Below are 26,780 nucleotides of genomic sequence, written 5' to 3' on the forward strand. Positions count from 1 at the left end.
CAAGTGACTTGGACGAGAACCCAAATGTCATGCCTGCTTCTAGATGGTAGATTTTTGCAATCTTGGGGCTTAAAATTTAAAGAAGCCTACAAAAGGAACTTAACAAGAAAACAGACTGAGACAATAGTTCAAGAAAGTAGGAGAAACTCCCTTAGCTGGGGTCTTATAGAATCACATTAATGCATAAATGAAACTGAAAATTACCTGCCATGCATACTTGAAAAACAAAACTGCCTCTCCATTCCCAGTTACTAACACCTTTAGTGAATCCTCCTCCTAAGAAGTCTTCCAGACATGTCAACCCTCATACATACACACCTAATCTTCTTTAGCACAACTAAAGTTGACTGAGATCAGAAAAAAATGACTCAGCCTTTCCCCTCCCCCCACATGGAATTGGCAAGTAAAGGAGCCTCTAGAATCTTCTGGCTGCTTTTACTTCAGTGATTCCACACCAAATATGGCTTCTACAAGGCAGAATCCAGGCCTGATAAATAAAACTGGAATTCTGACTCCTTGCCAACACCCTCAAGCAATTTCAAAGTACAGAAGAGGCAGCCACAAAGCTGCCTTTGAACTCACCCACTTCTGCCAGTCTCTGGGTGGCTCTGGTGACATCCTCCATCTTTCCAGCCTCCTTCAAGGCTACTATCAGTCCTACTGGCAATAGCTACCAGAGCAACAAGGTAAGGGACCCTAGCGCCTTGGGAACTGGGGGTGGGGCAGGGAGGGGATGTCGAAAGGTGCCTTATTTGGGGATAAATGCACTTGGGCCTCAGAAAGCAAGAGGCCCCTGGTCCCTGAGAGGATGTTAAAAATTAAATATTAAGAATAAATAAATAGCTCCAAAGTGACACAAGTCAAGGAATGAAGGCTCCTGTTCAATCTAATTAGGAGACCTCCCCTTCCCAGGGAAGGATCTAGAAACTCTCCAGCATGCAGGACTAGGGGGTTGGCTGTGAACATCAACACTGGAGTGTGGTGGGGTTAGGTGGCAGCTGCTGAGGGCAGGGCAGAGGCAAGCCAGGGAGCTGGCACCGAGGAGGGCGGGCTGGGCCTGTCCAGGACCTGCTTGAGGCTAAGCTCCCTTTTAGCGGCCTCCAGGGCCCAAAGGTATTTGGCAAAATGGTGAGAAGCAAGAGCCTAGCCTTCAAAAGCCCTCTCAGACCTAACCCTGCAGCTTCTAACCCCTCCATAGTCCCTCTTCCTGCAGCAGGTGAGCGCAGAAACAGGAATACTTGAGCAAACTTCCCAGCTGAGCAGGGCTGCTTGCAAGCAGCAGAGGGTCAGTTATCTGCCCTGGGCTCCACTCCTAGGGAGGAAGGAGCCTGAACAGGTCATTGGCACAGCTCAGGCCAGATATTAGGCCACCACGTTCCCGCTAAAGAACTCCATTTTCTAGAGTCTGGGGCAGGGCTGGTGGAGCTTTCCAAGTCCTGTGGGGAGGAAGAAAGAGGGCTGCAGGGGTGGGGGCTTGTGCTTGGCTCACCGAGGTGGTTTCCTAGACACCGAGGGAATAGGGTAGACAGGAAAGAGGAGGAAAGACACTGCACAGCAGCAAAGGCAGCAGAAATGCGAGGGAGGGGCGGCTGCAGAGCCCCCCAAACTCCAAGGGGACCAGGATTCTCAAGCTTCCGGGAAAGCAGGACAACTTCCGACAGACCAGATGCCAAGACACCTTGGACCCCGCAGCCCTTCCACACTGCTCTGGGGCCTTTATCAATAAAAGCCATTTACTTCACTGTTGCCTCTGCATCTCAGAACAGAGTCCAGGGCCTCTCCTGGCTCCCTGGCATTCCCAGGTGCAGGAGGGCTGGAGGGTCCAGCGAGAGGGGCGGGCTGTCCTCAGCCCTTCTCGCCTGCACTGCTCTCTTCCCGCAGTGCCTGCTGGTGTAAGGCTGCAGCCGCCGCGGCCTCCTTCTCCTTCTGCCGCAGTGCCGCGGCCTTCTTCTCCTGCTCGGCGTGGCTCTTCATGTGTGCGCTGCGGCTCTTCACCTTGTAGAACACCCTGTAGCCGGGGCAGGGGAGCGGGTGAGGGCTGGCTGGCACTGGACATACCGGACGAGGGATGTAGGCACCTGGCTGCTACCCGCTCCTTCCCCCTTCTCCCTTATGGATGTTCTTCCATGTGCTGCCCGCCTGATGACGTCGCAGCTCTGGAACCCCATGATAGGTGCCAATCTAATGCCATCTGAATACTCCTAGCAGCTCCCTGGGCCCAACCTCTGCCCCATGCCCCATCTTACCTGCCACACTTTTTACAAGGGAAAGTATTTTCTTGGTTCTGGGTCTTATTAAATGTCTCTGGTTTCTTTTTCTTCTCTGAAAAAGGTAGTGCCCTTCGGGACTTTCCTGTCCCCTCCTTTGGCTTCTCTGAGACTTGGCCGCCTTCTGACCCAGGGGCATTGGACTCGTGGCTCCGGAGAATGAGGATATCATTGGCCTGGAGAGAATAAATGAGAAGAGAATCAGCAAGAAGCATCCAGTGATTTGGGGAAGAGCAGATCCAGAATTGTGGAACCTCAGGAACAGGAGCCCTTAAAGGTCATACAAGCCTGCTTAAGGGTCCACCTAGCACACAGTGGCCTTCCAGCGACAGGCAAGGCCTCTTCAGGAGCCCACTGCATTTTGGGTCAACTGTAGTGCTACTGTTGACCAAGTGGCTGGCCCAGTATTTCTACGTGGTAGCCCTCACACAATTAGCCACTGGACTGCGTGCTGTTTGTGACCTGGAATCTTGGCATTGTGCTTCATGAAGCATGTATTCAGGTTTCCTGTCATTTTGTCCTTGCATGCCTTCATGTTATAAAAGGGATTAAGATCCACATAATGTGCCAGACACTGGTGACACAGAGGTGGACAGACAGGAACCCCTGCCCTCAGAGAGCTCCTAATCTAATGGAAGGATGACTTTCTAAGCAGAGCCTGGAAAATGCTGAAAAAGGGAAAGAGCAGAAAGAAAGCAGGTGGCAGGGGGCAGAAGACCTGTGGGGCAAGCCCTAGGTAGGGAGCCCCAGATAGCCATCAGAAGGGGTAAGTGACCTAGGACAAGTCTCATGGGACAGCACAGCAGGACAGAGTGGAGCACACAACACAGGTCCTGGCACAGAAGCAGCCAAGCTCAGAAGGGAGTGAGCAGTTGTGTTTAGTTGACAGGCATCCCTCAGGCCAAAGTGTAAGAAGGAATTTCCAGCCCTCCAGAACTCTTGCTGAGAAGGGCAGCTCTGGCAGGAGGTCTAGCCTCCTGGTTTGTGATATGGTGGGCAGGATATGAGATGTAATTCTAGGTGCACCATCTGCACGATGGGTTAACACTTCATGGAGTCATTGTGGGGAGGGGATGATGAGATTTTTTTTTTATCTGTTATTGTTTTGTGCCAGTTACTGAAGCTTGAATTCAGGGGTTCATGTTCTCATTTGACCTTTTCTGCTCTACCACTTGATCCATACATCTACTTCCAGCGTTTTGCCAGTTAATTGTCAGATAAGAGTCCATAGCAGGGAATTTGGCCTAGTGGTAGAGTGCTTGGCTAGCATGCACGAAGACCCGAATTCGATTCCTTAGTACTACGTACATAGAAAAAAAAAGTCAGAAGTTGTGCTGTGGTTCAAATGGTAGAGCACGCTAGCCTTGAGAAAGCCCAAGGACAGTGCCCAGGCCCTGAGTTCAAGCCCCAGGACTGGCCAAAAAAAAAAAGAAAAGAAAAAAGTCTCTAGGATTTGTCTGCTCGGTCTGGCTCTGAACTGATACCCAGATCTCAGCTTCCTGAGTAGCTGAGATTCTAGGCCTGAGTCCTCAGCACCAGCTCCTACTGGGTCTATACAAGATCTTTTTTTCCCTTCAAATCTCAGACAGAAGCAGCAGAGTATAAAAATAAATAGCATCCAGCATCAGGCTGCCTTCTACTTAGGCCTCTAGTTCCTCGTCTATGAAATGGGGTTCATCGTAGCCTCTACCACATAGGGCTGAGGAGTACAGCAGGTGGCCACATAAAGCACTTCATGCCTTTCCTGTTACTGTGATAGTGAGGTTCCCACCTTGTTCCTGCTCTGCCCACCTCCCACATCCCCAGGCCCATCTCAGCCCTCCTCGCCTGCGTTCCAGGGGTGGAGGTGGAGGGCACACTTACCGCCTCATTGGCCTGTAGTGTCTGCGTGGCTTTGACGGCAGCTGCCCGCCGGCTGCGTTCTCGCCCCTCTTCCTGTTCTCCCTTTGCCTGGATTTCCGGTACCTCTTCCTCCCCCTCTCTCTTGGGCTCCTTCAGCTCTCCCTTGAGCTCCAGCCTCTCCTCACTTGGGGACTCTCTTCTGGGAGGAGGCACCCTTGGGAACTTCTGGGAAGTCTATGGGGACAAAAACACGCTCAGTCACACTGCTGTAGAGCACTAATTCTGACTCAGCCACAGCTCCTGAGCCACTACTTGGCCTGGCCTGACACACAGCCTCCAGTACTAGAACTCCAGCACAGACTACTCTCCTATGTCTAGTCTGCCTGAGAACGAGAATTTTGACCCTAGGAGTCCTCAGGATGAGCTTAAGACTGAGCCAATAACAGAGGAAATATGCCAGGATCCATAACTATCTGCATTTTCGGATAGATGCCCACCAAAGACACACTTCAGGAACAGTGGTCTGATGAGTCAGGTAAGAGCACCAGTTCCTAACCATCTCTGTTATTACTTTCTGTACCTCTGCTCCCTTTCCATCTGTAAAAATAGGGCCCAGCCCACTCCCTAAATGAAAGCAGCATATCCCCAAGTATGAACTTGAAACCCTGAGATGATGCCAGAAGGATACACAGCTGCAGAATTAGATAACACTCCCCTTTCAGATCTTTCAGTCCAGGTTATGTGAAGGACAAAGTCTGGGGTTGGCATTACTGGTTGCTGTTTTGTTTATTTGTTTGTTTTAAATACTGCTGATAAATCTGATAATCTCTTTAACAAAGAGAAGTCAGGCACATTCTCAGAGCACTAGCAGGCAACAATAGCCTCCAGCTAAAATATAGTAACAGTGTTATTCACAGGAAATAATCCTGGCTTTCTACTTATCATTATGACATAAAGCTTCCATTTTTTTGAGTTTTTAAAAAAAGTGACTCCAAGAAAAATGTTCAGTAATAGCACATGCAGAATGTGGACATGACAAGAATAGTAATGTTGACATGCGGTGGGAGGCAGAAAGAACAGAAATCATAAAGGTGATGTGAGAATGACCACAGTCTGGGAAAATGTAAGAGGTCTGCTCTCAGGAGAGCAGTTGATACTGTAGCAAATTCTCCAAAGTTCTGCATTGACACCATGGAGTATTCTATGACCCCAGCAGTCTACCAAGGAGAACCCCAAAGATGCAGGGGCTGGGACATCTGCTTGAGGACTCTGAGGAACTCTGCTTCCCTCTGCCTGCTCTCCATGGACTCCTGTAGAGCTCGGTCCCCACCTGCCAGCTCAGCTCTGGACCCAGCCCCTACCAGGCTTGAGGCCGATGAAGCTGGAAAAGGAGTCACCTTAATGTCCACTTCCACGTCTTCCTGGGCCGACTTCTCATCACTTGTGTCCACGTCTCCAAATGTGAGAGTCCCATTTCGGCCGATTTTCACCTGCTTCTTATAGGTGTAGTAGAACTCCACACACTGGGCCACACTCTTGGTCTGGATCTGGTTTGAAGTCAAAGTTGAGGTCAGAACCTGCTGGTTTAATTCACCTACTTGGAAAGAATCCACCTTTCGTCTTCTTTTTTTTTTTGGATGGGTCATGGGGCTTGAACTTGGCATGGACGTTGTCCCTGAGGTCTTCAGCTCAAGGCTACCACCGTACCCTTGAGCCAAGCCCCACCTCCCTTTGCTAGAGGTTAATTGGAGATAAGAGTCTCAGGTTCTTTTGTGCCTGGGCTGGCTTTGAACCTTGATCCTCAGATCTCAGCCTCCTGAGTAGCTAGGATTATAGGCATGAGCCACTGCACCTGGTTTCAGCCTTTCTTATTTCTGAAAATACCTGCTAGCCTTAGGCTAAGAAAATCAATCCAGTAAACCCAAGAAATTGAAGCATTTCTCTTATGCCTGTGATCAATGCAATTAACCAATGCTTTCCACACTAGTAAGTAAATAAAACCATAAAAGACAACACTGGCGTCACTGGGTAGATATGAACCATACACTAGATTTCATGTCACTTTTAATTTCTTGGGAGTGTTTCATGGTTGTTTTGCTTTGTTTTGGTTTTTTTTTGGGGGGTACTGTGATTGACTCAGGATCTAGCACTTGCCAGGCTAGCACTCTTGGAAGTATTTATGGCATTGTGGTTTTATTAGAAAATAATGGTTTAGGAGACACATGCTGAAAATCTGTTGAGTCATGTGCCAGGATAGCTATCACTTTTATTTTCTTAGACAGAACTCGGGTTTGAACTTAAGGCCTCACACTTGGTAGGAAGGCACCCACCTTATGGCTGAGCCACATTTCTAGCCCTTTCTATTGCACTGTTATTTTTTACATAGTGTTTCACTTCCTGCCAGGCCACATTTTGGTGGGTTTCAATACACATATCTTAGGCTTCCCACTGGAGCTATGTTAACTGCATGCACTGCTGTGAGCAGCTCTCAGTTGAAAAGGAAGCCTCATGAACTTTTCTGTCTGGGATGGCCTTGAACCATGATCTTCCCAAGTACTTAGAATTACAGGCATGAGTCATGGGTGCACAGCTTGTAATTTACTTTTAATGCTTATCTAAAACAGATGAGAAAAATAGTTGGGGAAGGGTAGTGTTTAAATGTAGACAAAGTAAAAATAGCAAACGGGATGAATGTTCAGAATTGAAAACTCTACGTAAGAGGTTAGTGAGTGTTCGTCAAACCATTCTTTCTATTTTGTGTGAGTTAGAAAAATTTCAAATTAAAATGTAAGAGGAAGCTGAGTGCTGGTGGCTCAGGCGCATAATCCTAGCTTCTCAGGAAGTTAAATTTTGAGGAGAAAGATTCAAAGCCAACCTAGACACCAAAGACTGCGAGGCTTGTATCTTCAATTAACCACCAAAAATTCAGACATGGAGCTATGGCTCAAAGTGGTAGAGTGCCAGCCTTGAGTACAAAAGCTCAGGGACAGTACCCAAGTCCTGAGTTCCAGACTGACGAAATAAATTAATAAATAAATAAAAGTAAGAGGAAGAGTTGGGGCCATCCCTATCTAGCAACACCGGCCCCTTCAACTGGGCTGTTGGATTCCTCTTTAGTGAGCAGCACCTGACAAGTGAGAGGGAGAAAAACCACCCCAGGGAAACCAATAAGAAAGCCTGAAGAGGAATCAGAGGTCTAACTTTCCCAACAAATGGCTATAGGACCTCAGGTCAGTCACTGACTTGCTAATTTCAAGTTTTCCACGTGGCAACAGTGAGGTGAGGGTCATCTCCATGGACTCCTCAAACCGTGACACTTTGGTCCTCCCGCTTCATAAATCTATTTGGACACGGAGTTTGAGTTTCGGATTAATCCCCTACACAAGGGCTGTTTTCCTGGGCGTTCCCCCACCACCTCATCCCTCCCCCCACCCCCCCCCTCCCGGACTCAGCTACTACTAGGCTGAGAGTCCAGTCCAGATAGCCCAGGAATAGTGCTGTTCTCTGGGCTGCAGAGGAAACAGACATGCCTTGGCTCATGGGAATGGCCAAGCCACACATTTATTAATTAGACTGCCTGCAGTTATCCAGTCAATTCTCCCTGATCATGTCTGACCATTAGTCTGCTCTCTTCCTTAGGCACTGGGACCTCAGGGAATGTCATGGACATGTGCTTCCCAGCAATAGAGGTAACAATGTTACTAAAACCTAACAAATGATGGCCTTCCTTCACAGACCCTTCACAGACTTCATTAACACTCTGTCCGGTCCCCAGGGCCATTCCTGACACAATGTACCATCCCAAGAGGAAACAGCACAATCCCAGAAGCTCTTCCCTTTCAGTGACCCATATTATATCCCAGATACTCAGGTGGGGCTTGGACCCACAGCATTAAACTCACCAGCACTGGGTGAACTGAGCTAGGAGGCATTTTAATCGCTGGGAAGCGACTGCTCTCCACTGTTGGGCTTGGTAGAGAGCAGCCCTGAGCTTCCCTGGGCCGAGTTTTTAAAAGTAAATGCCACACACAGGTGGTCCTCACTGTAGGTCACCCTAAGTCAAGAACCACAAGGATGAAACCACACGCAGGTGGTCCAACAGGTTAAGCGTGTGTGTGTGTGTGTGTGTGTGTGTGTGTGTGTGTGTGTGTGTGTGTGTGTGTGTGTGTGTGTGTGTGTGTGTGTGTGTGTGTGTGTGTGTGTGTGTGTGTGTGTGTGTGTGTGTGTGTGTGTGTGTGTGTGTGTGTGTGTGTGTGTGTGTGTGTGTGTGTGTGTCAGTCCTGGAGCTTGAACTCAGGGCTTGGACACTGTCTCTGAGCCTCTTTGTGCTCAAGATTAGGGCTCTACCACTTAGGTCACAGCACTACTTCATCTTTTTTCTGTGCATGTGGTACCAAGGAATCGAACCCTGGCGTCGTGCATGCTAGGCAAGCTCTCTACCACTAGGCCATGCTCCCAGCCAGGTTATTGCCAGTCCTGGGCTTGGGCTCAGGGCCTGAGCACTGTCCTTGGACTTTCTCAAGGCTAGAGCTCTACCACTGAGGCTGGAACCTCAGCACCATTTCTGGCTTTTTCCTATATATGTAGTACCGAAGAACTGAACCCAGGTCTTTGTGCATGCTAGGCAAGCATTCTACCAGTAGGCCAAACTCGCGGCCCCCAGGTTAAGCCCACTGGAGCCAACAAGAAACATTCATATCTGTCTAGTCATGTGTTTGCCCGGTCATCACAAATGATTTGGAGGGCCTGGCCTGCTGGCCGGACATTCCTCAACCCTGCTAGAGCATGACCAACCTAAAGTAGGGGAAGGGGACTTAGAACCAAGGTCAGATCACTCCCCCTTCTTCCATTCTTTCGAAGACTGTCTCAGTCTACTTAATGAAAGTAATTTTTTTTTCTTTTGCAGTACTAGGAATGGAAGCCAGGGCCCTAGATGTAACTGTTCTACCACTAAGTACATCCCCAGTAAGCTTGGTCAGCAGGTACATTCCCTCCCTCCCTTCCCTCTGCCCCCTGTAGAGAGTCTCAAAGTTATGGAGTTCCAGCCTCACTGGCCCCAGCTCACCAGCTTCTGCACCAAGAAGAAATCCTTCTTGTAGATGGCGATGCCCTTGTTAAACAGCTTCCTTTCAGACATCTTCCACTGGTCAGAGCCTGAGAGGAGAGAGAGAGAGAAGCTCGAGCGCAGGCTGTGAGGCAGGCCGGATGGTGAACATGGTGGTCAGGGGTGGGGCTTTACACTTTACTTAGGAAACTGTTGACATGGCCTCTGCAGCTACTCTGAGCCGCCTTCACACCCCACTTTGGCTTCTCACTAGCAGTCACTTGAAGCCTAACTCCCATGCTTGAGCAATGGGAGACTAACAGCAGGGGCCACCTCACTGGGTGTGTTGAGGACGAAGTGATAATGCAGGGACACAAAATGTGGTACTAATAGAGGTGAGTAATGATGGTGACTAGGATTAAATCAGTGGGTCAATCTCCATTCTCCCCCACTTCCTCCCCATCTTTTTGGGGCTGGTACTGAGGCTTGAACTCAGGGCCTACATATTGTCCCTTAGCTTTTTCACTCAAGGCTGGCACTCTACCACTTGAACCACAGCTCTCACTTTCAGCTTTCTGATGACCAATTGGAGATAAGAGTTTCACAGACTTTCTTGGCAGGCTTTGAACCGCAATACGTGGACCTCAGGCTCCTGAGTGGCTAGAATTACAGGTGTGAACCATCAGCACCCAGCTTCAATATCCTTTTGAAAGTACAATATTCAGAGTGAGACTCTAAGAGATATGTCGGCTCCAGGTGCCCACTGGCATTTTAGATGGTACTCCCTAGATTCCTGCCCCCTTGTTTCTTTGACTTGGGCTCTTTTGCCTGGATGGACTCCCACCTGACCCCTCTTTTCACTCCTCCTCTCTAGGGCATGAAGTCTTTCAGGAGCTACCTGTCTTGGTACCATTTCCCCCACCCCAATGGGCTATCTATGACTCAGCACTAAGCATGGACATTGAGGCTGGAGAGTCAAGATTCCAGGTCCCACAACACCTTGGTCCCACCCACCTGTGTAGTGGTAAGTTGCCAGTGGGTGGTTGTGGGGCCACAGGGGCTTCTTCAGTAGCAGCTTATTCAGTGTTTCCTGGAGGGAAAGCAAGGGGAAGGAAGGTCAGGGCCTGCACCATCTCAGTGATGACTAGCATCCCAGACCTAGGTAAAATACAGAGGGCTTCCTCGAACTTCTCAATTGGACGGGCACTTACTCCTGCCCCTCTTCACTGCTGAGGGATGGAAGTATGGGAGGATGGCACAGTTACGGGAGGCAGAGCGGCCCAGGAACGAGGCTGCAAGGGCTCTTAAGGGGATACATGGAAGCAAGTAGCATGGGTGCAGAAGGCCCCAGTGACATTCCAGTCTGACAGTGGGACCCTGAAAACTTAAAATAAGGAACTGGAATGGACAAGAGGACCCAGTCTGGAATATGGAACTAGAGTTCTTGAGCTCAAGTCCTAGTTAATCAACTTCTTCTTAGTCAAGCATCGCCCCCACCCCCTCTTTCCATACAGCTTGTGGCCTAGCCTCTGGGCAGTGACACAGATCTAGCGCAGCCTTTCAGAGGGACCAGCCCTGAACCAATAGTGCTGTCTTACCAGGATGTTTCCTCCAGACTCATGCAGACAGTGAAGGGCCAGCTCCTGGTTGGTGCCAGCGCCAGGGAAAATGCTGGAGCAGGCAGCTGTCAGAAGGTCTTCCACTGGATTCATGACAATCATGGGGAAGAAAAGGAAATGACATTTAGGGCCACTCCTGACTAAGCTTGGTGCCCACAGGTCTCGCCTGACTGTTCACCCCCAGTCTCTTCTCACCTTGCCTCTGCTTCTCCCGGCTGCTCTCCAGGTCCTCCCATGGCTGCCATACCAAGTCGGCCTTGTGAGGGTCTGCTGCCGCCAGGGCACTGTCCCTCATCAAGGGGATTTCCGCTTGGAATCGGGTGCCCACGTTGATCCGTCTGCAGGGATGGGAAGGAGAGAAGAAGGCCTCACTTCACAAGCATAGGAAGCAGGGAAGTTGGCAGGAGCTCAATTCTCAGCCCCAGGTATGGGGAGTCTGGATTTAGGAAGACTGTGAAGACAGCCTGGTAACCAGAAAGGCAAGGCCCAGAAACTGGAGAGGGGAGAAGCTGTTCCACGCTGGCAGACCGGGAGATCTCTGGGACCAACCCCCCCCCCCCCCCCTCCACTCCAGGGCTGCTCTTCTCAAGAGAAAACTCCAAGCTGAGAATCCAGAAGACAGACATTTATCCCTCTTCTTGCTCTTAGAAGCCACCTGCATGCACTACCTACCCACCAAGCCATGCTCATGCCAAGGGTCCAAGGCAGAGGTGCACTTACGGTTCGATGCTCACAGGAGTGGCCTCCCCCATTACAGACAGGACAGGTGGGGTAACTTCAGTACTGTCTGTGGGACAAAGAGCATGTTGATAAGTGGCACCCTCCTCCCCTCAGCAAAGCATCCCCAGTCCTGGGTGACAGTCCTGCCTGCAACAGTCACAGTGGTGACTCAGAGTGCACTTGGAACTCAGGCGCCCCACATCCTGACGTCCAGACTGATAACTACATGCCAACTCAGGCCCTTTACTAAACATTCAGGTGCCCTGGTTTCCATACTATTAAAGGGGCTCCTTCTGTCTCTTAAGAGCTAACATAAGGACCGAATGCAATAATGCACAGTGCTGTTAATGCCACAAGCTCTACTCCAAAGCCCCAATGCTTCCTCCTAGGAGTTCCTACACTACAGAACCAAGTACAACCTAAAACTATGGTGTCTAGCACAGAGGCTGAAACTTTGGGTGCGCTAGGAAAATGGTGTGTAGAATCATGGTTTTATACTTATCTTCTCACTTCCTCTCTGGATTTTCTGCCTCAGTTTCTCCTAAACTAATCTTCAGGCTCCACATGATTAAAACACTCCCTTGCTCCAAAACAAACAAACAAAAAATACCCTGCAATGTGAGATAAAACCTGAAATTTATAGCTACAGAGCTCCAAATTTTCCACTGTCTATGCTTCCCACTAGCCTAAGGCCTGCCCCATCCATCCTAGCAGCCCTATGACCTGCTTACCTTATGACTATACCTCTTCCTGCACAGACTCACCTACAGATCGTTGCAGCAATCATCTGCTTGGCCTGGCAGAGTTCTTCCTGCCCCTCCCCCTCCAGAGGTTCAGCTCTAGCTCCACCCACTCCCAAATGCTTTCCACCCTCCCAGGCTTGGAACTTAGTGTCAGCTTCACTCACTGGCTGCTGGTTTCAAACTGCTCAACCTCTGCTTTTCTGTCTCCCAAGACTTTCTTGCCAGCTCCCTAATGACCCAGCGTTGCACTTTCTCTCTAGAATAGATCGTGATGTCCCATACATTCTTGGAGTCCTCACAAGACCCAGTTCAAGGCTTTACACCCAAGTACTCCATAAATACTCATGAACAAACTGACCTCTTCTTGGCTTCCAATCTGCTCTCTACAATGGCTTTACAATGGCTTCCTGCACAATCTAGCCAGGGAGAAAAACTTCCCTGGGGGGGGGGGGGGCGCGGCTTGGGGAAGAAAGGCAGGCGGCTTTGCTAGGCACAGGGTGACTCATTCCTGCCCACAACCAGCAGGGGGCACCAGAGAGCTAAATAACAGGTGAAGTCTTGGTCAGAGGTTAACTGGGCACAGGAAACCAATCAAGCGCTATGCTACATGGTGGGATCCTCTCCCAAAGGGATAGCTAAGATTATTCCTGTTTTTTCCCCTTTTTGAAATGGGCAACATTTTTTCAGCAATATGCCATCCAGGTCAAACATTTCCAAAATGTCTGCTCTTGGCCAAAATACTACTTAAGAGGCCTAGGAGACATGATCTACTGCATAAATATTATATTATGAGTAACATAATGCCATAATATTATGAACTGCCAGACCCAATGTTAGGGGCTTTCTACCTGCTAATGAATCTGATTCTCACTTTAAGCCTAAGAGAAGCTATCAGATTGTAAAATAGGAAACTACAACTATACATCCAAAGCATAGCTGAATACTGGCAATTTCACCTTCAACCAACTAACTACTAAGGGAAACAGGGAGACCCAGGGAGTTTAATTGACTTGTACAAGAGTATGTAATAGGGCCTGGAATTTGGCCTAGTGGTAGAGTGTTTGCTTAGCATGCACGAAGAGCCGGGTTTGATCCTTTGGTACCACATACACAGAAAAAGCTAGAAAGGGTGCTGTGGCTCCAGAGGTAGAGCTCTAGCCTTGAGAAAGCCCAAGGATAGCACTCAGGCTCTGAGTTCAAGACCCACGATTGGAAAAAAAAAAAAAAAAGGATGTATAATAAATAATGGAACTGCAATCTGAATATGAGCAGTAAAGCCCATCCCTACTCGACTTCTGGTTGCTATAAGAGAACATCCTGCTTCTCCATTCACAGGAGACAGAACAAAGTCCTTTCTCCCACAGCATCCAGTCCAATCCCCAGCAACCCCATAAAGCAAACTACTTCCCTGCCCAGTAGTCTTTCCCCTGCATTCTCAGTTACTTACTAGACCGCAGCAGGGTGCGATGGGCACTTTTTGGCGTAATGGGTGGAGGGGCTGGGATGCTGCTGGTTGATATGATGGCATTGAAGTAGAGGCCTGAGCCTTCCCGCACTGGGCTAAGAATGGGGGGTGGCGTGTAAGGGGGCAGCTCGAAGCTCCGTTCTGCGGGGTGGTCAGCGAGGCGGACAGGGGAGCGCAGGTGGCTCTGGTACGGGGTGATGTTGGAGTAGACTGGAGGGGCAATGAAGGTGCCCGCTTTGGTGGGAATGATCAGGGGCTCGGGCCGTGGCCGCTGCTTTGGCTTCCGCACTGAAGGTTCCCCCTCCAACTTAACATTCGGATCCTCAGCCTGGAGAAGGAAAGAGAATAAAGATGGTGTCAGCCTCCTGTAGTCCAGGAAAGCTCACATCTTGACCAGGAAGGCCTGAGAGTGTCTCCTCTGAAGCTGCCTACCTTCCATGCCTACCCACCTCAGAAGTCACACACTTTCTCTGTAAAGGGCCAGAAAGTAAGTATATTTCAGGTTCTTTGGGCTACACAGTGGTCTCTTCTTTTTCTCCTTCATAAAAATATATAACCTGGGTGAGTCATTATTATTATTATTTTTTTTTTGCCAGTCATGGGCTTGAGCTCAGGGCCTGAGCACTGTCCTTGGACTTTCTCAAGGTTATAGCTCTAACACTTGAGCCTCAGCACCATTTCTGGCTTTTTTCTATGTATGTGGTACCGAGGAATCGAACCTGGGTCTTCGTGCATGCTAGGGAAGCACTCTACCACTAGGCCAAACTCCCGGCCCGAGTCATTATTTTTAACACAGGAATAAGAAGTGTCTACCTGTAGTGGCCCAGGCCTATAATCCCAGCACTTGGAAGGCAGAGGCTGGAGGATGTCAAATTTGAGGCCACCCTAGTTACATAGGCCAAGCTGTGTTATGTGGGGAGACTCTGTCTCAAACTAAAACCAAGCCATGGTACCTATGAAGACTAACTGAGCTAATGCATGGAAATCAATCTGTATATGCCCTAGCTCACAGTAACTGCATAATAAACACATCACTACTTAAACTCCAGACTCTGCATTAGATGAGAGGTGGACAAAGGACTACCAAAATGGAACAAGAGAATCCCTGTCCTTGTGGGATTAGATCTATTATCAGAGGCTACTCCACTCATGCTGTCAGAGGCTGGCCCTGCCAGTTCACATTTCTCCCTCTACAGAATGTTTTATGGGCCTTTTCAGTCATATACTCCCCAAAAGGTAGAGGATACAACTCTCCAGGGAAGAGCAGCACCCAGGCCAGCCATCTTTCTGGGTACACAGAAAAGCAAGGCTGGCCATGTTGACTGGAGAGCAGGCTCTCCCCATTACTGACAATCTAAGTTCCAGCAGAAGGCCCTGTCTCCCTGGGAAGCTCTGGCCATGGCCTACCCCCTCTTCTTTCCCTTCTATACATAGGATCAACCTGTAGTGTTCATTTTTCTACTTTTAAGGGGAACAACAGGATGAGACAGAAAACAATGCAGTAGTACAAAAGGTCCCCCTCTGCTAATCTGCTGGACAAGAAATAAAACATAAATTAAGAAACTTAGAAGTATTCATGCATTTTGACAGTTCTTTCAGTGTGATAATGGTATGGTGAGTATGTTAAAAAAAAAAGGCCAGAAACAAAGAGATGGTGTAGATGTATTCAGATGCATGTGTTTACGTTATGTATGTATTCAGATGGTATTCAGATGGTATGCAGATGGGATGTAAGAGATGATACAATATTTGGGATATGCTTTAAAATAGCCTAAGGATGGGAGGAAATGGAGATGTAGATGGAATATAATTGGCTGTTTTGTCTGTGTGTGTGTGTGTGTGTGTGTGTGTGTGTGGTGTGTGTATGTACACACACACTTGTGTGCGCTGGTCTTGGAGCTTGAACTTGGGGCCCTGGAACTCTCCCTGAGTTTCTTTTTGTTCAAGGCTAGCACTCTACCACTTTGAGCCATAGTTCCATTTCTGAATTCTTTGGTAATTTAGTGGAGATAAGACTCTCATGCTGTCCTGCCCAGGCTGGCTTTGAACCTTCTTTCTCAGATCTTACCTTCCTGAGTAGGATTATAGATGTGAGCCACAAGTACCTGGCTAGATGTATTTTTTGTTAGTTTATTTTCTTGGAAATACTAGGGTCCAAACTCAGAGACTATTACTTGCTAATCAGATGCCCTACTGTCTAAGGCACACCTCTAACCCTGTTTGCTTTAGTCAGAGTACATTACTATGATGAGTAAGAAAATTGGATGATGAGTAACCATTTACTCACTATACCATTCTGTTTTATCCATGATTGAAAACATGTATAATACAAAGAAAAATAAACAAATAATCAAAAATAAATCTCCTACAAATACCTGGTGGTGTGACAACCCTGAGCACAGATTCAGGTTACCTGAATTCCAGAGTTTGAGCTGCCATTACCTGCTGTATGAAATCAGCTTGGTGCTGAGGTTGAGTTTTTGGTTTTAGTGTTGGGAATGGAACTCATGGCGTCATGGATGCTAGATCAATGCTCTACCACTGACCTAGACCAAATATCCATCCAATGCTAAGGTGTGAATAGAATAGGTGTTCACCCCACACACATACTCATGAAGGAGTTTGATGCCCAAAGTGACACCCTAATGGCATTAAAAAGGTGGAAACTTTCTCAGTGTGGTGTTAAGAGGTGGAACCTTTAGAAAATGACCAGGTTTAGATAAGGTCATTAGATGAATCTTCATAGCTTTATAGGAAGAGGGACAAAGACTAGACATATGTGCTCCCTGCCTCTTGCCATATGATTGTCTGAATTACCTTGGGATTATGCCAGTTTAAAAAAAAAAGGCAATTATCAGATAAGGCCTATGGACTTTGTACCTTCAGAACGATGAATCCAGTAGAATTTTTTTCTTTATAAGTTAGCCTTGCTCAGGTATTTCATTATTGCAATGAAAAGAGGCTGATACAATCTATCTTTTGCCTATCCTGGGCCTATTTCCTCACCTGAAATGTTAGTACTAAACACCTCCATGTAGTTAATTATTCAGGCTCCTTCCTGAATGTTCCCCCAAACCACAGAACAATATCACAGAAAACAGGTAAGCTTGGTTCATTATCTTATATAATCACGGGAGCTTTAGCCCTCCTGCCCAAATACCACCACTCTGCCAGAGAGCAGGTATGCAAGCCAACTCTCTAGCTGGAAATAACTAGAAAACCTGATCTCAATGTAAAAACAAACAAACAAAAACACTTGTTCTAAAGGTATCAACTAACATATAGATTAGCAACAAGTTAAAGAACCAAGGGCCAGGGGATAAAAATAAAGCCCAAAAGGTGAGTACAGCACTGAAGCTAGCAACCTTTTTCCTAATGGCAGATTCCATTACTGCCAGAGTCAACTTAGGGGCTAAGAAATGGAGTTTTGGTTTTTTTGGATTGGTCATAGGGCTTGAACTCTGGGCCCGGGTGCTGTTCCTGAGCTCTTTAGCTCAAGGCATGCAAGTGTGCACTGGTACTGGAGCTTGAACTCAGGGCCTTGGAGCTCTCCCTGGGCTTCTTTTTGTTCAAGGCTAGCACTCTACTACTTTGAGCCATAGTGCCACTTCTGGTTTTCTGGTGTTTAATTGGAGACAGGACTGGACTTTCACGCCAGAACTGGCTTTGAACCATGATCCTCAGATCTCAGCCTCTTGAGTAGCTAAGATTACAGGCATGAGCCACCAACACCCAGCTTCAGTGGAGCTTTTAACAAATCCAAAGAAGCTATCACAGTAAGAACTGGAGTTTAGGGCTTACCAAGGAAGGAGAGTCTGATAAACCCCAGGTTTGAACTGGGATTCCAAAGAGCTGGATCTGAGAACAAAGGTAAATCAAACACAGGCTGGTCCTTACCGGAAATAAATCCCAGCTCCAATCCTCCCATCTCAACCGCTGATTAAAATGAGTCAGGATTGCATGCCCTTTGCTACCTATTAGAGTGAAGATAAATTCTCTTCAAAATAGAAAAATATCACCTAGAGTCTTATTGTTTGGGCTGTGTATGGGCGTTGTTACTGGGGGGCTTGAATTCCATGTCTACCACTTGAGCCACAGCACTGCTTCTGGCTTTTTCTATGTATGTGGTATTAAGGAATCGAACCTGGGTCTCAGTGCATACTAGGCAAGCACTCTACCACTAGGCCAAACTCCTGGCCCTTCATGATTGGCTTTTTTGTTCAAGGCTAGCACTCTACCGCTTGAGCTACACTTCCAAAGAATGAAACAACTCAGGAGGAGCATCTAGGTCCTGATTTCAAGCTCCAGGACGCACACCAGTACTAGAGTTAGGTACCAATTCTTCAGGATTTACAGTAGGAGGACCATGGGAAAGGTGTTGGTATTATAGTGTTACATTGAGGCGGGTACATAGAGTTCCTGGACTCACCTGCACATAGACACAACCAAGCTCTGAAGAAAGAATCAGAGGGATGAAGATGGAGAATCAAAGCCACACTCCTCAGACATTAAGCAATCTTTTCATATACAGTCTGTGCTATACAGCTTGGATGTGGTTTGCTGCTTGAGAGTTCATAGGCTCCAGCCCATTTTGGTGGTATTTAAGTGGTAGAAGCTTTAGAGGTAGGGCCTACAGCTAGATAATTATATCACAGGGGATATGCTTTACTTCTTGAGCCACACTCCCAGTACTTTTTTCTCTTTTGTATTTTGTTTTCTGGACAAGGTCTCTCTACCACAGCTTGGCTGGCCTCCTCCTTCTCTGCCTGCCAGGTAGAATTACAGCTACACATCATTATGCCTGCCACCATGTATACAGTTTTATTAGTAGGTAAACAGAAAGAAAAAGGTAAATTGTATTAATACTCTACTTAAAAAGAGAAGTGGTTAGACTAGAAATAAAGTTGAAAAACTGTATATAATAAAGACAGAAAAGCTGGGCATGATGGCTCATGCCTGTAATCCTAGCTACTCAGAAGGCTGATCTGAAGATCAAGGTTCAAAGCCAGCCTGGGCACAAAAGGACCTGACATTCTTATCTCCAAATAACCTCTAGAAAAAGGGAAGTGGGACTTGGCTCAAGGGTAGGGTAGTATCCTAGAGTTGAAGAGCTCAGGGACAACGCCCAGGCCCAGGGGTAGGGCAGTAGCTTTGAGCAGAAAAGCTCAGAGACAACACCCACACCAAATTCAAGCCCCATGACCCCCCCACACACACACAAAAGACACAAAAGATGAAAAAGATAGGAAAGATATAGGTTCCAGATATTAACCAAGCAGAATCCAAATACCAGTTGACTTTAAGACAAACTATTGCTAAATAAAATGAAACATTTAGCCGGATGTGACGTGGTGGCTCACGCCTGTAATCCTAGCTACTCGGGAGGCCGAGATCTGAGGATCAAGGTTCAAAGCCAGCCCATGCAAAACAAAGCTAAAAGGTGGAGAGACTCATCTCCAAATAATCACAAGAAAATGGGGGAGTGGGGCTGTGGCTCAAGAGTAGCGTGATAGCCTTGAGCTGAAGAGCTCAGGGACAGCGCCAGGCCAGAGTGCAAGCCCCATGACCCCCCAAAATAAATAAATAAAATAAAACATTTCATAGCAATGAAGTATCTGTCCAAAGGAGTATATACCTGAGTAATATTGCCTAAAAACATATAAAACAAATAATGACAGAAGCAAAAGGAGAAATAGACAAAACCTCTAGCTGAGTGGATGATTTTTCAGGGTACCTATCTCTCAGTACTGACATAGCAAGCAAACACTTCCACGTCCCACTCTCTTACGAACTGGGGCCTTGACTCACTTCAGGAGCTAGTCACAATTTGCTGACCTGAATCAAGAGAGATTCACACATCTTAGATCTTCCCAGTCTCAATTTCAAATACAAAACAGTCTCATCCCTTTGCAACCTGGGCCCCAAAAGCTTTCAGCTCTAGAGAGGATAGGTTTAGAAGCACAGTCTCCCCTACCTGAGCTGAAGCATCCATCCCAGGGACACGGGTGGACCGCCGTCGAGTAACGATGACAGATGGCTTGTGCTCAGAGAGGTTCTGTTCCAGACCCTTCCCGTCTTCATCCACACCACCAGGCTGGGTCACCTCGGCAGGGTCCACAGTCCGCACAGGGACAGATACCGGGATGATGAGGGGCACCATTCCACTCTCATCTCGTGCTCGCTTGGCAGCTAAGGCAGGCTCAGAAAACTCCACCTCATATTTGGTAGTAGAGGCCAATACACTTTTCCGCTTCTCCTCAGAGCCATTGGCATCCTAGAAAAGGGAGATTTTTTTGTGAATGGAAGTGAGATTCAGAAGAGAAGCCCTGACTGGCTAACCTCCTATCCCCAATACCCATGAATCCAGGGACACTAACAATCACAATGGCTTGTCTCCCACATATTCCAAGCACTCTCTCCATAACTTCTCTTCCACTGGGCCCTGCCATCCTGGCTTGGAGCGGGGTTCTAAATGGCCATCTCATGCCACAAGTGTATTACAAAGATGTTGCATCTGGCAGTCACAATGTATGGCACAAAGCATTGCATAAAACCATTTTAAAAAATATGGGCTGAGAGTCTGGCCTAGTGGTAGAGTGTTTGCCTAGCATGCACAAAGACCTGGGTTTGATTCCTCAGTACCACATGCATAGAAAAAGCTGGAAATGCATGAGGTGGCTCAAGTGGTAGAGTGCTAGCCTTGAGAAAGCCCAAGGACCGTGCCCAGGCCCTGAGTTCAAAGGCCCAGAACTGGCAATATATATTATCTACAAAGAAACAAGCAGGAAACTTGTGACTAGGGTTCCTGAATCTATGGCTCTACAAGCCAATAGCCACAGCAAAGAGATTATCCCTAAGCAAATTCTAAAGCCTGGACCTAAAGCAGTTAGACCTATAATGAAGAAAGGGATGAGCATTGGCATGGGAGTCAGATCTGAGGCTTCCAGCTCAGCTAGGTGGCATTGAGGAGTCCAACCTGAATCTCAGCTTCTTTAACTAGAAAACAGGTAAAAGCACCTCTCCTATTGGAGTTGATGACAAATTATTTTTGATTAGACATAAAAAGCTCCAAGCATAACAGAGGTGCTCAAATTCTGTTCATGTTTCTAAATAAATTTTATTGTGTTATAAGTTGTATACTTTTTTTTTTCTGAGGTGCTGGGGTTTGAACTCAGGGTTTTGTCCTTGTTAGGCAGGGGAGCTGCACTCCCCACTGCTTTTTTCATTTATTTTTTTTTTAGTCAGGTCTTGCATTTATACCTGGGCTGGCATTGGACTGTGATCCTATCTCCTGAGTAGCCTTAATTACAACTCACACCACCATGTTTGGCTTTTTTATTAAGATGGCCGGCCATCTTGCTAACTTTTTGCTTGATCCTCCAATCTCTAACTCCAGAATAACCAGGACTATAGGCATGAACCAATAACAGCTCCATTTCCAGCTTTTTGGTTGTTAATTAGAGTTAAGAGTCTTAGGAATTTTCCTGCCCAGGCTGGCTTTGATCTCAGCCTCCAGAGTAGATAGGAACACAGACATAACCCACCAACACCTAACTAAAACCTATTTACACTTCAATGCATTGAGACAAACAAAACCACTCTGTAATGATTACTATATTCTGTGTGTGTGTGTGTGTGTGTGTGTGTGTGTGTGAATACTAGAGTTTGAATTCGGGGCCTAGAGCTCTTGCTTTGCTTTTTTGCTCAAGGATGGTACTCTACCACTTACTCACTCCATTCCTGGCTTTTTGTTAGTTAACTGGAGATAATTTCTCAGCCTTGTCTGCCCAGACTGGCTTGGAACTCTGATCCTCTAATCTCAGCCATCTGAACAGCTAGAATTATAGGAGTGAGCTACTGGCAGCTGGCAAGCACCATGTTCTTGTCTTTTAGCATACTTGATCCAGAAATGGTCTCACCTCCCTCAACTCCCAAAGCATGCATGAAGCTGCTAACGGGGTGGTGTGTGGTGCACGCCTGCCTGCCTGCCTGCCTGCCTGCCTCTGTGGTATAACTTTGGCTTTCCTTCAGGCAGGGGTGCCTTGAGGAGAGGTTCTTTGCATTGGAGAAGCTCTCTCATTTTTTTCAATGAACAACAACAACAAAAAAAAGCCCTACCTTTTGAGTCTAGGGTCACTTGCTCTACTCCTCTCCTCGCTACCCCACCCCCGCCCTGCCCCTTGCTAGGCCCAGCCCCCAGTGCTAACTTTACCTTTGCATTCTGCAGTGAGGCCAGCTCCACTGCCTTCTGGGCCAGAGTCAGCAAATTGGCCTCTTGGGATGCTCTACGCCGCCGTCTTGTGCTCTGGATCACTCCACCTCTAACGATCTGCCCACAGTCCCCTGTGCCCCCTGCCCTCAAACCCTCCTCGTTGCCCATGGCAGGAGCTTCCTGTTCCCGACCGTTAGGTGCCAGCCTCTCCCCATCAGACAGCAGCTGAGGTTCTCTTAGTTCCAGTGGGAACCCCAGGGCTTCAGGGTGGGGCTGTCCCAAGGAGCCAGGTGGTGGCTGCTGCAGGGACCAGTGATGTAGGAACAGATTTCCCGCAGGCTCCTGCCCAGGTTGGGTGCCAGCCCCATCCAGAGCTGTGGGAGGCAGGATCCCCTCCTTTGAGAGGCGGCGGGAGCGGCGGGGGAAGGACATCTGGGGCTGAGGTAGCACAGGCTGCTGGGCAGACTCCTGCAAGAGGGCCTTGCGCAGTTCTGGGTTCATATCCGGGTTGTGGGGGAAGGCGTAGGGGGCCATGCTGTGGTGAGCCAGGTGGGACTGTCCCAGGGGCCCAGTTGGTGGCAGGCCAAAGTCCTGGGGCTGTTGTGAGGGAGGCTGCTGCATGGGGTAGAAGTTCTCAAAGAGCTGCATCTGGGGCAGGGCTGCCTGCTGCTGCTGCTGTGGCTGCTGCTGTGGCTGCGGCTGCTGCTTCTGCAGTGAGAAGGGCGCGGCGGGGTTGGGAGGTGGTGGGCCCTGCCGGAAGACCTGCCGGTTTACTTGATGGCCGAAAGCCAACTGGAAGGGCTGTAGGGGCAGTGTCTGGCCTGGTGCTTTCTTGGTTGAGTGGAAAGAATTCAAGGGTGCCTGGGGCCTTCCCACCTCCAGAGGCAACTTCTGTGGCATCATAGGCCGCATTGCATTCCCATAGTGGTCGAGCTGTGGGCCACCAGCCTTGCTTCCCTTCAGTGCCTCCGGGTGATTATAGTAGGTGGAGACTCCCACGCCAGGATGAGGGCTCCCCTTGGGTCCACCGTAGAGGGACAGGCGGTTCCACGCGGAGTGGGGTGGAGGCTGGCCTGGCTGCTGTTGCCAGCCACTGTCGCTGACACTCCCACCTCCTCCATGCTCGGGGGCCCGCCCTGGAGCCATCACGGAGTTGGGCCACTTCACAGAGCCCACTTGCTGGGACAGCATGGCTGCTGTGGTCCGCTCAGACCCATACACCACAGAGTTCAACAGAGCCAGGTTGTTGGGAGGTGGCAGCTCCACAGGCTGAGAGGTGGAAGCAGCTCCTGGGGCAGCCTCGTGCCCCCGATACTGCTCCTCCTTCCCTCTGAGGGCCTGCTGTGGGGCCTGCAGGGGTGGAAGCTGCTCCTTGGGGGCTGGCTCCTGGTCCCCAAAGAGGCAACGCTTACGCTTGGTCTGACCCTTGGGCTGGGCCTGGAGGTTCATGGTGTGGCCAACTGAGCCTGGGCAATGAACTTCCTTCACCAGCTGTTCATACCCTGGGGACAGATCCTGCAGGAAACCAGGTCCCTGTTCCGAAGCTAGTGAGGGTAAAGCAGTGGCAGAGACAGATGCTAGATCAGGAGTTCAGTCGTGGAAGAAGATGGCTGGCTCCTCCTTCCCCTTCTGGAGGCTCTTGGGCTCAGCTATGCTTCCCAGTTCATGATGTTCCACAGGTCCAGAGCCTGCAGGAGGAAGAACAGTGGCAGAGGCAGCATCAGGACCCTGTATGCCAGTATAAATGCAAGCAAGAGGTCCCCGAGGTCCTGCCAGCACATCCCACATCATGCCCCACAGCGGCACTGGTGAGGCAAGCGCCAGGAAGGTGGCAGAACTGGCCGCCTCACCTGAGATACTGTCACTCTCCTCTTGTCCCATCCCCTCCTGGTTATGCTCCAGATCTGCAGTGCTTGGTTGTGTCATTTGTCCCCTGTGTGGAGCTGACACTCAGCCTATGTCCCTGAGGCAAGCTGGGAAAAGGGGTGACAAAGAGAATTGGGCTCCCTTGTCCTAGCCCAGGCCACAGCCCACTGGGCAGCCAAGCCTGAACTTCCTCACACATCTGCCTACGTAATATCCTCCCACCACACCCAGAACGCTCTTTATCCAGACAAAGCCTCCTTCCACACTCCAAGCGCATCCCAGACACAGGAAGTGGGAGGACAGGGGTCACTCCCAGCACAGCCTCAGCTCTTGTGTAGTCCCACTAGGCACTCCCAGAGTCCAGCGCTCAGGGCCAGGCTCAGTCCTTTCTGCTTAGGCGTGTAGGTGAGGCCCCACCCCTGGAAAGAGCTGCTAGGTGGGACTCTGGCTGCCAAGACTTTTCTGAACTAGAACAGAACCTGTTTTGCAGCCCAGGCTGGCTAGAGACAGGATCCAGCCCATTAGCCCATCAAGGTCAACAGCTGCTCCCCAATCCCTGCCCCCTCCACTGCTAGAGCCCCTGATACTTTGGGCAAAGAATAGTCCCACTCAAATAGGAGGAGTACAGTGTGCTAGAACTTTGGTCCAGGTATTCTCCATGACAGCATGCTTAAAGTGCCTGGTTTCTCTGCCTTTGCTAACTTGAGCTTCTTTTTAATGCTGAGGCATTAAATGCCCTCGTGCACGCTAAGCCACCACCTCCAGTTCCCTCTAACTTGATCTTTAAAAAAAAAAAAGAGTTCCATCTATGGAGCCTGCTATAGAACAAAATTGAGATCTCATTTTACGTAGCTGCTTCCATGTATTTCAAACCTTTTTCTTTCTTCAGAGAGAAAAATTGCACGCACATGTGTGTGCGCATGTGTGTCTTTGTTTCTCTATAGGAAGCTGGTTGGGGTTCAACCGCCTCTTCTCCAAGATTCTGGCCCTGGGTTACTTGGCCAGGGAGGGGAAAGGGAAGAGGGACTCGGCCTGCTCCCTTACTTGGAGAATGAATCTGCAGGTCCAGGTGACCTCAGTGCCAGGATTTTCCAGATTCCAGTCAACAGCCCGGCCAGTTCCCAGGAAACCAGCAGAGCACAGGGGGTGGGCGGGTCCAAAGTCCGGGCAACACCCAGCACTGGCCCCTCCCCTCACCCTGTCCAGCTATCACTCCTCAGCACATTTCTGCAGCTCCGCCCAACTTCTCCTGGGCCCGTTTGCCTGTCTGCCTGCCTGGCTCCTGGGCAGGCCTGCCTACTTGCTTGCCTACCTGCTTGCTGCTGCAGGCCTGCCTGACTCACTGGACGTCCCCTCCCTATCTTTCACTTTCACCAGACACCCAGAAGGAAATTAGCTTCTCCATTTCCTTCCTCTGCTCCGGGACCCCAAGAGACACTACCAGTACACCCTCTTTGTCTTCAGTTGTGAGAAGGTGCCATGAGGAGAGACATAGGTTAGGAAAGCATCCAGACTAACACCTGGGAGTGGATTTAGGTAAGAAAGGCTATCTGAAGGCTAAAGAAATCTGCCTTTTCTCTTGAGTTTAAGCCATTCTGTTGCTGACAACCCAATTCGGAACAGAGACCCAAAAGCCAGTCGCAAGAGTCACCCTGGGCAACTCCTTGAAATTGCAGGGTGGAACTGTGCACTGAAGGGCAAACATGCAACGGAAGGGACAGTGCCAAGGCGAGGGCACCCAGCAAGCCACATGTTTCCTGGAGGCTGTGAGCCCCGGGACATTCACATGTTTACGCCCTCCTCTACCACAGCCAGGTCAACTTGTAGGCCACTGCAGGGCTTTGGGCCCTAGAGCAAGGGTAGGGTCATGTGGCCAGCAAGCTCAGGGGCACATGCCAGTGGGTTCCTGACACAGGCAGAGGAATAGCTACTTGGTCGTGGTAGAGGGTTCGGAACAAAGTAAAGCCATGAAACGGACTCCAGAACTTGGCTGCTCTGGCCCAAAGAACAGGCTAGAAGCCTGAGGCAGACCAGGAGAGGCTGGGCTCATCTGCTCTGCCTCCTCTCCATCGGCCCCCAACAAGGGTCATCACACATGACACTACAGCAGGTTTCTGAAGCTGGGACAAGGACTTGACTAGAACAAATCAAAGGGCCTGGTGTGGAAAGAACGAAATCACCCGAGAACTTTCCTGCGACAGAGATCTCTCTGTGCTTCCCACTGGAGAACTAAGAGTGCCAGGAACAAGGACCCACAGGCCCACGACCCCTGAGAAGAAAGGTCACCATGAAGGTAGGGGGAAGGGGAAGGACAAGAATGGCTGTTGGGAGCCTGGGGGTGGGGATAGAGGGGGGGAGGTGAGGAGGGGCCATCCAGGTAGCAAACACTAAGTAGCAAAAGTAATCCTGGACCTGCAACAGGAGGGCCCAAAGAGCTTTTGCATTCTGTCAGTTCCCACACAGTGTTTTAACCTCCACTGGGCAGGTGAACCAGATGAGGCTTGGACGAGCTAAGAAACTTGTCTACGGTACGTACAATTATGTCACAAAGCCAGGACTTGAAGCCTACTCTGCCAGACTCTACTAAGACCTCAGGTCTTTCCAGAGCATACTGCCTCAGAACAAGGACTTGCTGAACAGATCTCCTTCCTCGTTGGTCTTTCTCCTCTAACTTAGGTAAAATGCTCAGTATTACAGGGGTCTCATCACAGAGGTGGGCCAGCAAGGGTGTGAGGTCTAGCTATGGGAGGTCTGATACCTGCACCGGCCACCCTGGCCCACCCCCTTGAGGCTGGCCTTTCCAACCCCCTGCATCCCCACCCCTGGCATAGTGTTGGTTACAGCTAGTAGGGGTCCCAAAACCCAGGGCATGTCACCTTCCAAGTTGGCAACTCAGGAGAACATAGCGGCTTCCTCCATTTCATGCCCCTACCCCCTCCTCTATCCCTCAGGTGGCTTCTGTCTGGCCTTTCTCAGTGAGGAAGAGGAAGAAAGTCACTTTC

General features: G+C 49.2%; 1 protein-coding gene across 3 annotated transcripts in view; it reads right to left on the reverse strand.

The window, feature by feature from the left end:
- Positions 1 to 731: 731 nt before the first annotated feature.
- The window catches only part of Mideas (mitotic deacetylase associated SANT domain protein), a 40,888-nt gene continuing 14,839 nt past the window's right edge, over positions 732 to 26,780 (reverse strand). The window contains exons 1-13 of one of the 3 annotated variants that reach the window (XM_090344450.1): positions 23,763 to 23,820; positions 21,913 to 23,600; positions 19,675 to 19,974; positions 13,683 to 14,028; positions 11,493 to 11,559; positions 10,968 to 11,110; positions 10,752 to 10,855; positions 10,168 to 10,243; positions 9,175 to 9,263; positions 5,507 to 5,656; positions 4,131 to 4,343; positions 2,247 to 2,443; positions 732 to 2,008 (exon numbers count right to left, since the gene is read on the reverse strand). In XM_090344450.1, the coding sequence (XP_090200576.1) occupies positions 1,846 to 2,008; positions 2,247 to 2,443; positions 4,131 to 4,343; positions 5,507 to 5,656; positions 9,175 to 9,263; positions 10,168 to 10,243; positions 10,752 to 10,855; positions 10,968 to 11,110; positions 11,493 to 11,559; positions 13,683 to 14,028; positions 19,675 to 19,974; positions 21,913 to 23,361 (3,297 nt within the window). In that variant the 5' untranslated portion in view covers positions 23,362 to 23,600; positions 23,763 to 23,820 and the 3' untranslated portion in view covers positions 732 to 1,845. Of the gene's footprint in view, positions 2,009 to 2,246; positions 2,444 to 4,130; positions 4,344 to 5,506; positions 5,657 to 9,174; positions 9,264 to 10,167; positions 10,244 to 10,751; positions 10,856 to 10,967; positions 11,111 to 11,492; positions 11,560 to 13,682; positions 14,029 to 19,674; positions 19,975 to 21,912; positions 23,601 to 23,762; positions 23,821 to 26,780 lie in introns of those variants that run through there. The other 2 variants (XM_090344449.1, XM_090344451.1) reach the window with 2 other exon arrangements.

This window comes from Megascapheus bottae, chromosome 14 (genome assembly GCF_031878675.1).
Source record: "Megascapheus bottae isolate mThoBot1 chromosome 14, mThoBot2.hap1, whole genome shotgun sequence".
Classification (NCBI taxonomy): Eukaryota; Metazoa; Chordata; class Mammalia; order Rodentia; family Geomyidae; genus Megascapheus; species Megascapheus bottae.